Source organism: Bombina bombina, chromosome 1, assembly GCF_027579735.1.
Source record: "Bombina bombina isolate aBomBom1 chromosome 1, aBomBom1.pri, whole genome shotgun sequence".
Classification (NCBI taxonomy): domain Eukaryota; kingdom Metazoa; phylum Chordata; class Amphibia; order Anura; family Bombinatoridae; genus Bombina; species Bombina bombina.
The window spans coordinates 300530346-300543642 of record NC_069499.1 but is presented as its reverse complement, the minus strand read 5'-3'; the positions used below and the strand labels follow the sequence as shown (position 1 = coordinate 300543642).

At 38.4% G+C, this 13297-nt stretch overlaps 1 protein-coding gene across 1 annotated transcript in view; it reads left to right on the top strand.

Moving 5' to 3' along the window:
- Nucleotides 1-13297, top strand: part of PDIA5 (protein disulfide isomerase family A member 5) — a 326999-nt gene that overhangs the window by 123419 nt on the left and 190283 nt on the right. The window contains exon 8 of the mRNA XM_053698070.1: nucleotides 2371-2438. Coding sequence (XP_053554045.1) covers nucleotides 2371-2438 — 68 coding nt within the window. The remainder of the gene's footprint in view (nucleotides 1-2370; nucleotides 2439-13297) is intronic.

Genomic DNA, 13297 nt, shown 5'->3' with positions numbered 1-13297 from the left:
TAGTCTTTGGACACCGCTTCTATAACCATGAATCCTCTTACATCACTACTCTAAGATCTTGACTAATCATTGTTCTCTTCTGAATGCCTATCCTTCTGATCCCGCCTGCTAAACCAATGCGTAACCGTCAGACCCTGCCTGCTTATCCAGTGTATATTGGCAGATAGAGGCGCTGTATACTCACCTTATGTCTTAAGGTGCTCAGACATACTATGCCAATGTGATAGTCTTTGAACACAGATACAGACAGAATTCTTCTTGGAAAATTGTGAAACATAGAGAAAAATCCTTTGGAGATCCCTTAGAACCAGCCTATATAGCTCTATCTGCCAATATACATAGTTTGTACAGCTTTGAGAGAGACTGTTTGGAAGGCAGCGGTTCTAACTAAAGGGAAGTAACTATCCTATTGTATACTCCTTCTTTTTTTTTTTTTTTTCCTGCTTATCCTGTGCCTTTCTTTCTCTGTCCCATGAGCAGGGCTGTTCCGTTTGGTTTTTGTATAACAAGAGCCCGTTCATCTTGTCTCTAATGCAAGCCCCCTCCTTTTTAATCCACCTGGTGTTTCCAACTCACCCTAAAGCTGATAGTTAAAGGGACACTAAACCCAAATTTGTTCTTTAATGATTCAGATAGAGCTTGCAATTTTAAGAAACTTTCTAATTTACTTCTATTATTAATTTTTCTCCTTTCTCTTGATATCTTTATTCAAAAAGCAGGAATGTAAAGCTTAGGTGCCGGCCCATTTTAGGTTCAGCACTTTGGATAGCTCTTGCTTATTGGTTGGCTGAATGTAGTCACCAATAAGCAAGCGTAACCCAGGTTTGTTCTGAAACAAAAATGGACAGGCTCCTAAGCTTTACATTCCTGCTTTTTAAATACAGATAGCAAGAGAGAAAAGAAAAATTAATAAATGGAGTAAATTAGAAAGTTGCTTAAAATGGCATACTCTTTCTGAATCATTAAAGAAAAATGTTGGATTTAGTATCCCTTTAACTGGAGAAGCGTATACTCATTGTACCATATTGAGCTGGAGCCCCCTTACTATACCTGAATGGTCTGAGCTCTCTTTTTGAATTACCTGGGTAACTGGCACATCTGAGTCATCCCCTCCTGTTTCTGGTTGGATAACCGTTTGTTTATTTATTTATTGGTCCACTCCTATTATTTTTTTAAAAAGTTATTTACTCTCAATATAAATGAGGGCACCATGGAATGGAATGTTTGTGCCACATCCAGGTTAATAAAGCAAAGTATAATATCAGTTCATATTGCTGCCTAATAGCTTACTGACATTATGCTCATTTGTTCTTACTATGTATTTAAATTCTATTATGTTTCTATTGTTGATTATCTGACTCTTTTTGCTTCTGCTTTCCTATATCCTTTTAACATATTTTATCATAACAATTATACCCCCCATTTTACCTTTCTTTGTATATTCTTCCTGACACTTTCCCCTCTTTCTTACACTCAATGTTTTATGTTTTTCCTCTTATCTTTCTTTCTATCATTTTAATTTTATATTCTATTTCTACACTTTTACTCTCTTAGTGCTCCCTTGCTGTCTGCATCTCCCTCTCTTTGACCATTACATAATTTATTTATTTTTCATTCTCCTTTCTACTCTTTCTGTGTCGTGACACTTGCTTCCCATCTCATTTTCCCTCTTGTCTCACCTCACCCACTCACTGTATCTATCTTTATTCACTTTATCTGACTAACCTGCTTTTATCTTCCACTCTTCCTTAAAGGACCAATAAATACATCAAAATTACATAGTTAACAAGTGAATATTAAAAATTACTATGAATTTTCAATTAAGCAGTAGATTGTTTTTGGACAAATTTTATTTTTCACAATTTGCTGGCCCCCAATTATGTGACAGCCATTAGCCAATCACAGACTAGTATTTGAACTTGTGCACATGCTCATTTAGTAGCTGGTGTCTCCGAAAGTGTGCATAGAAAGATACTGGAAAATAAATTGAAAAGATTTTTTTAAAAATTGCATGAACTATCTAAATCATGATAGTTTCATTTTAACTTTAAAGAACCATTAAATACGGTAGAATTGCATAAATCAAAAGTGCATATTGAAAATTCACTGCAATGGCACTCTTATTCTGTCAAACTCCAAAATGTACTTCAATTTGATGACCCCCTTCAATTTGATGATCATTTTATAGCCATTAGCCAATCACAGACTTATACACTGCACTCTTGCACATGCTCAGTAGTAGCCTCAGAAAGTATGTATTTAAAAAGCAAAAACTTGATAATTGAAGTAAATTGTAAAGTTTCTTAAAACTGCATGCTCTATCTGAATAATGAAAATTTAATTTAGTGTCCCTTCAATGTTTGCCTTTAGGGTGCGGCGTGTGTAAGCGAGTAATGCCAGCATTCCAACAGGCAGCAACTGAAGTGAAAGGCACTTATGTGAGTAGTTTACAACAATAACTAAAGCTCTCTGTGATGATCGCAGAATGAAAAAATATAGATGTGTTTTAAAAAAGTGATAGAAAAGGTACAACATTATCGCAAAATTATTGTCATCATCCTGTAATATTGGAGTGGAATTATGTATTTTAAAAAAAAAAGCAAGATAATTCTTACCTACCAGGATCCTGAACAATGCATTGTGAATCTAATTTCCCTTCTGGCTCTCATCCTTTCAGAATAAATGTGCTACCAAATCCCATCGCTTAAGCATAATGTAATGTAGTGTAGGCTCATGGAACATCAGGTATATGACCACAGCCTCAGTACTCAGACCACTAGTTTGTCAAATTACTGCCCTGTGTTGTGTGCTCAATGAGGTCTTTAACCACTTTTTGTCCTACGTGATCCTTCACAATATGACAAAACACATAATATTAAAGCAAGATTATTTTTTTATAATTTATTTATAGATATTGCATATCTGCAATTAAGTAATGTCGTATAAAGGATTGTTATAAACATTTTAAAGAACATGACATGTAGCATCTAAAAGAGAGTTTCAAAATGTATTGCAATGCTTTGTGTTTTGAAAAAAATATTTTCCTGTGTTAATAAACCACAGTTTTTGAGTATTTAAGTGTTGTCCTTTTGCTGTTTCAGAGCAGTTCAGGGACATACCACTTAAAGAAAAAAAATTGTTGCTATCTCCCCTGGTGTGGCTAGTCTAGGATGAATATAAATGAACTCTTTGTTTTGAATTCTGCTATTGGTTAATTTTTTTGTCTCCTGTGCATGACATTATATGGTTATTTAGTTTTGAGTTCAATGTTCCTTTGAGAGTATCTTATAATGGATAGGTGTTTATAAAAAATAAATACATTTTGTGTATAGTTAAAAGAAAATTTAAACATTCTGAGATTATCATCTTCCACCCACAGATATTTATTCATAGTTTAAACTATTATTCTTGTTTATTGCAGCAAAACTGATGTCTGTTGAGATTAAAAGGTGTAAACATTTACTACGGCTAACTACCAGTGTAATGACCTTAAAGAAAATGACAAGACATTTTCCACACAATGAAAGCATAATGTAATTAGTTATCACGAGCAGCGTTTAGAAAGCCATATTTTATTTTTATTTAACACAAAATATATACCTTTTCTATAATACATTTTCAGTTCAATATTATGGTTTTCTGCGGTTTTTTTCAAAGGCCTAACACTTTGGAAATTACATTTTTTGCAATAGTGCAAGATTATCAGTTAACATGCTAGTTCTGAAAGTGCTTGATTTGAGTAATTGTGTGTCTATTAAACTGCCAAGTCGTTTTAAAAAACAAACAATAAATGTATACCTTTTTGTGTAATTCCTAATTTATTCATATTGTGAATTTTGAATTAAATCCTTTTTTTAATTTATTTTAAGTTTGACCACCTCAAATAAATATCTACAGAGTCAGCTTTTTTTTACCTGGTAAGGACGGTCTTGCTAATGCTTCCTTCTGACTAGCCAGCCAGAGTTTGATTTAAGATGACAGTGCACTGTGGGAGATGAGCTCTATTCCCGCTGGCATCTTACGCCTGTCACCCCCCAAAACCGTAAAAGGATTTACTTTCACACCCCTAACTGACAAAACACTATCAGGGATTTAACTCTTCCTATGCTGCCTAGGCATGAAGCTAGTTGCAGTTCAGTGGTAAATTAAAGTTAGAAACGTTGAACATAAGTAACAGACAAATTAATATCTCTGTTATGACAGCCTTGTTATAACTGTCAAAACCAATACATCATCCCAGTCATGAGATCCCCATCAGGGATGGAGATGTTGGCCTTTTATTTATTCATTTGAGCAAATACATGAAATGGTGATGGTTGACAAAAAAGAAGAAAACTTTTGACAGAAATTAAAATACAGTTATAAAGAAGTGTAGATCTAGATTTTTTGTATAACTGTTAGCCTTTTATGTTCTTCAGAATAGGGTGTTAAAGGGGCATGAAACTCCTTTTAGATTGCAATATATAATGGTTAATAATGCATAATAAAAATCAATATACTTTATTTATTTTGCCTCCTTTTTCTGTTATTTTAAATCTAAAAGTTGTAGTTTTTCCAATTTGTTTCAATATTTGGATGTGCATACTTCTAACTTCACAAGCCTAACTCTATTATTTTCTAGATAGGGATTGTTTTGATAACTGTAGTTATTTATCTGTTCCTAAATGGCCTCAGTAGAAGAGAGCAGAAGAGTTCAGATACGTTTAATAAAGGGTATTTTTTCCTAAGAGTCCATGGCTTCATCAATTACTGTTGGGAATATAACTCCTGGCCAGCAGGAGGCGGCAAAGAGCACTACAGCGAAGCTGTTAAGTATCACTTCCCTTCTCACAATCCCCAGTCATTCTCTTTGCCTTGGGTGCAAGGAGGAGGTGAAGTTTTTTTTTTTAAACTAATTGTAAAGAGAAATGCAATTATGTATAGAAGGATTAGCTCCACGAGGTGAAATATGTCTTAACTCAGCAAAAATTAATTTGGATAGATAGAAAAATATTATTTCTCCAACATAGGTGTGTCCGGTCCACGGCGTCATCCTTACTTGTGGGGATATTCTCTTCCCCAACAGGAAATGGCAAAGAGCCCAGCAAAGCTGGTCACATGATCCCTCCTAGGCTCCGCCTACCCCAGTCATTCTCTTTGCCGTTGTACAGGCAACATCTCCACGGAGATGGCTTAGAGTTTTTTAGTGTTTAACTGTAGTACCTTACTTGGACGACATTCTGATTCAAGCGTCGTCCCTTCCTCAAGCAAAGGCTCACACGGACATTGTCCTGGCCTTTCTCAGATCTCACGGATGGAAAGTGAACGTGGAAAAGAGTTCTCTATCTCCGTCAACAAGGGTTCCCTTCTTGGGAACAATAATAGACTCCTTAGAAATGAGGATTTTTCTGACAGAGGCCAGAAAAACAAAACTTCTAGACTCTTGTCGGATACTTCATTCCGTTCCTCTTCCTTCCATAGCTCAGTGCATGGAAGTGATCGGGTTGATGGTAGCGGCAATGGACATAGTTCCTTTTGCACGCATTCATCTAAGACCATTACAACTGTGCATGCTCAGTCAGTGGAATGGGGACTATACAGACTTGTCTCCGAAGATACAAGTAAATCAGAGGACCAGAGACTCACTCCGTTGGTGGCTGTCCCTGGACAACCTGTCACGAGGGATGACATTCCGCAGACCAGAGTGGGTCATTGTCACGACCGACGCCAGTCTGATGGGCTGGGGCGCGGTCTGGGGATCCCTGAAAGCTCAGGGTCTTTGGTCTCGGGAAGAATCTCTTCTACCGATAAATATTCTGGAACTGAGAGCGATATTCAATGCTCTCAAGGCTTGGCCTCAGCTAGCGAGGGCCAAGTTCATACGGTTTCAATCAGACAACATGACAACTGTTGCGTACATCAACCATCAGGGGGGAACAAGGAGTTCCCTGGCGATGGAAGAAGTGACCAAAATCATTCTATGGGCGGAGTCTCACTCCTGCCACCTGTCTGCTATCCACATCCCAGGAGTGGAAAATTGGGAAGCGGATTTTCTGAGTCGTCAGACATTGCATCCGGGGGAGTGGGAACTCCATCCGGAAATCTTTGCCCAAGTCACTCAGCTGTGGGGCATTCCAGACATGGATCTGATGGCCTCTCGTCAGAACTTCAAAGTTCCTTGCTACGGGTCCAGATCCAGGGATCCCAAGGCGGCTCTAGTGGATGCACTAGTAGCACCTTGGACCTTCAAACTAGCTTATGTGTTCCCGCCGTTTCCTCTCATCCCCAGGCTGGTAGCCAGGATCAATCAGGAGAGGGCGTCGGTGATCTTGATAGCTCCTGCGTGGCCACGCAGGACTTGGTACGCAGATCTGGTGAATATGTCATCGGCTCCTCCTTGGAAGCTACCTTTGAGACGAGACCTTCTTGTTCAGGGTCCGTTCGAACATCCGAATCTGGTTTCACTCCAGCTGACTGCTTGGAGATTGAACGCTTGATCTTATCGAAGCGAGGATTCTCAGATTCTGTTATCGATACTCTTGTTCAGGCCAGAAAGCCTGTAACTAGAAAGATTTACCACAAAATTTGGAAAAAATATATCTGTTGGTGTGAATCTAAAGGATTCCCTTGGGACAAGGTTAAGATTCCTAGGATTCTATCCTTCCTTCAAGAAGGATTGGAAAAAGGATTATCTACAAGTTCCCTGAAGGGACAGATTTCTGCCTTGTCTGTGTTACTTCACAAAAAGCTGGCCGCTGTGCCAGATGTTCAAGCCTTTGTTCAGGCTCTGGTTAGAATTAAGCCTGTTTACAAACCTTTGACTCCTCCTTGGAGTCTTAATTTAGTTCTTTCAGTTCTTCAGGGGGTTCCGTTTGAACCCTTGCATTCCGTTGATATTAAGTTATTATCTTGGAAAGTTTTGTTTTTAGTTGCAATTTCTTCTGCTAGAAGAGTTTCAGAATTATCTGCTCTGCAGTGTTCTCCTCCTTATCTGGTGTTCCATGCAGTTAAGGTGGTTTTACGTACTAAACCTGGTTTTCTTCCAAAAGTTGTTTCTAACAAAAATATTAACCAGGAGATTATCGTACCTTCTCTGTGTCCGAAACCAGTTTCAAAGAAGGAACGTTTGTTGCACAATTTGGATGTTGTTCGCGCTCTAAAATTCTATTTAGATGCTACAAAGGATTTTAGACAAACATCTTCCTTGTTTGTTGTTTATTCCGGTAAAAGGAGAGGTCAAAAAGCAACTTCTACCTCTCTCTCTTTTTGGATTAAAAGCATCATCAGATTGGCTTACGAGACTGCCGGACGGCAGCCTCCCGAAAGAATCACAGCTCATTCCACTAGGGCTGTGGCTTCCACATGGGCCTTCAAGAACGAGGCTTCTGTTGATCAGATATGTAGGGCAGCGACTTGGTCTTCACTGCACACTTTTACCAAATTTTACAAGTTTGATACTTTTGCTTCTTCTGAGGCTATTTTTGGGAGAAAGGTTTTGCAAGCCGTGGTGCCTTCCATTTAGGTGACCTGATTTGCTCCCTCCCTTCATCCGTGTCCTAAAGCTTTGGTATTGGTTCCCACAAGTAAGGATGACGCCGTGGACCGGACACATCTATGTTGGAGAAAACAGAATTTATGTTTACCTGATAAATTACTTTCTCCAACGATGTGTCCGGTCCACGGCCCGCCCTGGTTTTTTTAATCAGGTCTGATAATTTATTTTCTTTAACTACAGTCACCACGGTACCATATGGTTTCTCCTATGCAAATATTCCTCCTTAACGTCGGTCGAATGACTGGGGTAGGCGGAGCCTAGGAGGGATCATGTGACCAGCTTTGCTGGGCTCTTTGCCATTTCCTGTTGGGGAAGAGAATATCCCCACAAGTAAGGATGACGCCGTGGACCGGACACACCGTTGGAGAAAGTAATTTATCAGGTAAACATAAATTCTGTTTCCGTAGTGGTTTCATTCCATTCACACATTATAATCTTTATTAAGAAAAATTTTCAGTCATACAATAGCTAGGGCTAAATAAATTAAAAACACTTGAACCAGGTTAATCTTAAATATCAATGTGTAGCAATAGTATTCTAGAATAAACTTAAATAAACTAAGCCCTTACAATCCGAGGCTAAATTACGTTTATAATTGTATAGTACTATAACCATCAGGCTGAAATGGAGGTAGGAATATATCAACAAACTATAATTTCTTTCATGTAATTAGCAAGAGTCCATGAGCTAGTGACGTATGGGATATACATTCCTACCAGGAGGGGCAAAGTTTCCCAAACCTCAAAATGCCTATAAATACACCCCTCACCACACCCACAAATCAGTTTTACAAACTTTGCCTCCTATGGAGGTGGTGAAGTAAGTTTGTGCTAGATTCTACGTTGATATGCGCTCCGCAGCAGGTTGGAGCCCGGTTTTCCTCTCAGCGTGCAGTGAATGTCAGAGGGATGTGAGGAGAGTATTGCCTATTTGAATTCAATGATCTCCTTCTACGGGGTCTATTTCATAGGTTCTCTGTTATCGGTCGTAGAGATTCATCTCTTACCTCCCTTTTCAGATCGACGATATACTCATATATATATATATATATATATATATATATATATATATATATATATATATATATATATATATATATATATATATATATATATATATATATATATATATATATATATATATATATATATATATATATACCATTACCTCTGCTGATTTTCGTTTCAGTACTGGTTTGGCTTTCTACAACATGTAGATGAGTGTCCTGGGGTAAGTAAGTCTTATTTTCTGTGACACTCTAAGCTATGGTTGGGCACTTTTTTTATAAAGTTCTAAATATATGTATTCAAACATTTATTTGCCTTGACTCGGGATGTTCAACATTCCTTATTTCAGACAGTCAGTTTCATATTTGGGATAATGCATTTGAATCAATTCATTTTTTTCTTACCTTAAAATTTGACTTTTTCGCTGTGGGCTCGCGGGGGCTGAAAATGCTTAATTTTATTGCGTCAATCTTGGCGCGGACTTTTTTGGCGCCAAATTTTTTTATGCTTCCGGCGTCATACGTGTCGCCGGAAGTTGCGTCATTTTTTGACGTTCTTTTGCGCCAAAGGTGTCGCGTTCCGGATGTGGCGTCATTTTTTGGCGCCAAAAGCATTTAGGCGCCAAATAATGTGGGCGTCTTATCTGGCGCTAAAAAAATATGGGCGTCACTTTTGTCTCCACATTATTTGTCTCATTATTTATTGCTTCTGGTTGCTAGAAGCTTGTTCACTGGCATTTTTTCCCATTCCTGAAACTGTCATTTAAGGAATTTGATTAATTTTGCTTTATATGTTGTTTTTTCTATTACATATTGCAAGATGTCCCACGTTGCAACTGAGTCAGAAGATACTTCTGGAAAATCACTGCCTGGTGCTGGAGCTACCAAAGCTAAGTGTATCTGCTGTAAACTTTTGGTAGCTATTCCTCCAGCTATTGTTTGTATTGAATGTCATGACAAACTTGTTAATGCAGATAATATTTCCTTTAGTAAAGTTCCATTACCTGTTGCTGTTCCGTCAACATCTAATACTCAGAGTGTTCCTGATAACATAAGAGATTTTGTTTCTAAATCCATTAAGAAGGCTATGTCTGTTATTCCTCCTTCTAGTAAACATAAAAAGTCTTTTAAAACTTCTCATTGTTCAGATGAATTTTTAAATGAACATCATCATTCTGATTCTGATAGTGGTTCTTCTGATTCAGAGGATTCTGTCTCAGAGGTTGATGCTGATAAATCTTCATATTTATTTAAAATGGAATTTATTCGTTCTTTACTTAAAGAAGTACTAATTGCATTAGAAATTGAGGATTCTGGTCCTCTTTATACTAAATCTAAACGTTTAGATAAGGTTTTTAAATCTCCTGTAGTTATTCCAGAAGTTTTTCCTGTTCCTGGTGCTATTTCTGAAGTAATTTCCAGGGAATGGAATAATTTGGGTAATTCATTTACTCCTTCTAAACGTTTTAAGCAATTATATCCTGTGCCATCTGACAGATTAGAGTTTTGGGACAAAATCCCTAAGGTTGATGGGGCTGTCTCTACTCTTGCTAAGCGCACTACTATTCCTACGGCAGATGGTACTTCCTTTAAGGATCCTTTAGATAGGAAAATTTAATCCTTTCTAAGAAAAGCTTATTTGTGTTCAGGTAATCTTCTTAGACCTGCTATATCTTTGGCGGATGTTGCTGCAGCTTCAACTTTTTGGTTGGAAGCTTTAGCGCAACAAGTAACAGATCATAATTCTCATAGCATTATTATTCTGCTTCAACATGCTAATAATTTGTGATGCCATCTTTGATATCATTAGAGTTGATGTCAGGTATATGTGTCTAGCTATTTTAGCTAGAAGAGCTTTATGGCTTAAAACTTGGAATGCTGATATGTCTTCTAAGTCTACTCTGCTTTCCCTTTCTTTCCAGGGTAATAAATTGTTTGGTTCTCAGTTGGATTATATTGTCTCAACTGTTACTGGGGGGAAAGGAACTTTTTTACCACAGGATAAAAAGTCTAAAGGTAAATTCAGGTCTAATAATCGTTTTCGTTCCTTTCGTCACAACAAGGAACAAAAGCCTGATCCTTCATCCTCAGGAGCGGTATCAGTTTGGAAACCATCTCCAGTCTGGAATAAATCCAAGCCTTTTAGAAAATCAAAGCCAGCTCCTAAGTCCACATGAAGGTGCGGCCCTCATTCCAGCTCAGCTGGTAGGGGGCAGATTACGTTTTTTCAAAGAAATTTGGATCAATTCCGTTCACAATCTTTGGATTCAGAACATTGTTTCAGAAGGGTACAGAATTGGTTTCAAGATAAGACCTCCTGCAAAGAGATTTTTTCTTTCCCGTGTCCCAGTAAATCCAGCGAAGGCTCAAGCATTTCTGAATTGTGTTTCAGATCTAGAGTTGGCTGGAGTAATTATGCCAGTTCCAGTTCTGGAACAGGGGCTGGGGTTTTATTCAAATCTCTTCATTGTACCAAAGAAGGAGAATTCCTTCAGACCAGTTCTGGATCTAAAAATATTGAATCGTTATGTAAGGATACCAACATTCAAAATGGTAACTGTAAGGACTATCCTGCCTTTTGTTCAGCAAGGGCATTATATGTCTACAATAGATTTACAGGATGCATATCTGCATATTCCGATTCATCCAGATCACTATCAGTTTCTGAGATTCTCTTTCCTAGACAAGCATTACCAGTTTGTGGCTCTGCCGTTTGGCCTAGCAACAGCTCCAAGAATTTTTACAAAGGTTCTCGGTGCCCTTCTGTCTGTAATCAGAGAACAGGGTATTGTGGTATTTCCTTATTTGGACGATATCTTGGTACTTGCTCAGTCTTCACATTTAGCAGAATCTCATACGAATCGACTTGTGCTGTTTCTTCAAGATCATGGTTGGAGGATCAATTTACTAAAAAGTTAATTGATTCCTCAGACAAGGGTAACCTTTTTGGGTTTCCAGATAGATTCAGTGTCCATGACTCTATCTTTGACAGACAAGAGACGTCTAAAATTGATATCAGCTTGTCGAAACCTTCAGTCACAATCATTCCCTTCGGTAGCCTTATGCATGGAAATTCTAGGTCTTATGACTGCTGCATCGGACGCGATCCCCTTTGCTCGTTTTCACATGCGACCTCTTCAGCTCTGTATGCTGAACCAATGGTGCAGGGATTACACAAAGATATCTCAATTAATATCTTTAAACCGATTGTACGACACTCTCTGACGTGGTGGACAGATCACCATCGTTTAGTTCAGGGGGCTTCTTTTGTTCTTCCGACCTGGACTGTAATTTCAACAGATGCAAGTCTTACAGGTTGGGGAGCTGTGTGGGGGTCTCTGATGGCACAAGGGGTTTGGGAATCTCAGGAGGTGAGATTACCGATCAATATTTTGGAACTCCGTGCAATTTTCAGAGCTCTTCAGTCTTGGCCTCTTCTAAAGAGAGAATCGTTCATTTGTTTTCAGACAGACAATGTCACATCTGTGGCATACATCAATCATCAAGAAGGGACTCACAGTCCTCTAGCTATGAAAGAAGTATCTCAAATTCTGGTTTGGGTGGAATCCAGCTCCTGTCTAGTTTCTGCGGTCCATATCCCAGGCATAGACAATTGGGAAGCGGATTATCTCAGTCGCCAAACGTTGCATCCGGGCGAATGGTCTCTTCACCCAGAGGTATTTCTTCAGATTGTTCAAATGTGGGGACTTCCAGAAATAGATCTGATGGCCTCTCATCTAAACAAGAAACTTCCCAGGTATCTGTCCAGATCCAGGGATCCTCAAGCGGAAGCAGTGGATGCATTGTCACTTCCTTGGAAGTATCATCCTGCCTATATCTTTCCGCCTCTAGTTCTTCTTCCAAGAGTGATCTCCAAGATTCTGAAGGAATGCTCGTTTGTTCTGCTGGTAGCTCCAGCATGGCCTCACAGGTTTTGGTATGCGGATCTTGTCCGGATGGCTTCTTGCCAACCGTGGACTCTTCCGTTAAAACCAGAACTTCTGTCGCAAGGTCCTTTTTTCCATCAGGATCTCAAATCCTTAAATTTAAAGGTATGGAGATTGAACGCTTGATTCTTGGTCAAAGAGGTTTCTCTGACTCTGTGATTAATACTATGTTACAGGCTCGTAAATCTGTATCTAGGGAGATATATTATAGAGTCTGGAAGACTTATATTTCTTGGTGTCTTTCTCATCATTTTTCCTGGCATTCTTTTAGAATTCCGAGAATTTTACAGTTTCTTCAAGATGGTTTGGATAAAGGTTTGTCTGCAAGTTCCTTGAATGGACAAATCTCTGCTCTTTCTGTCCTTTTTCACAGAAAGATTGCTAATCTTCCTGATATTCATTGTTTTGTACAAGCTTTGGTTCGTATAAAACCTGTTATTAAGTCAATTTCTCCTCCTTGGAGTTTGAATTTGGTTCTGAGGGCTCTTCAAACTCCTCTGTTTGAACCTATGCATTCATTGGACATTAAATTACTTTCTTGGAAAGTTTTGTTCCTTTTGGCCATCTCTTCTGCCAGAAGAGTTTCTGAATTATCTGCTCTTTCTTGTGAATCTCCTTTTCTGATTTTTCACCAGGATAAGGCGGTGTTGCGAACTTCTTTTGAATTTTTACCTAAGGTTATGAATTCCAACAACATTAGTAGAGAAATTGTGGTTCCTTCATTATGTCCTAATCCTAAGAATTCTAAGGAGAAATCATTGCATTCTTTGGATGTAGTTAGAGCTTTGAAATATTATGTTGAAGCTACTA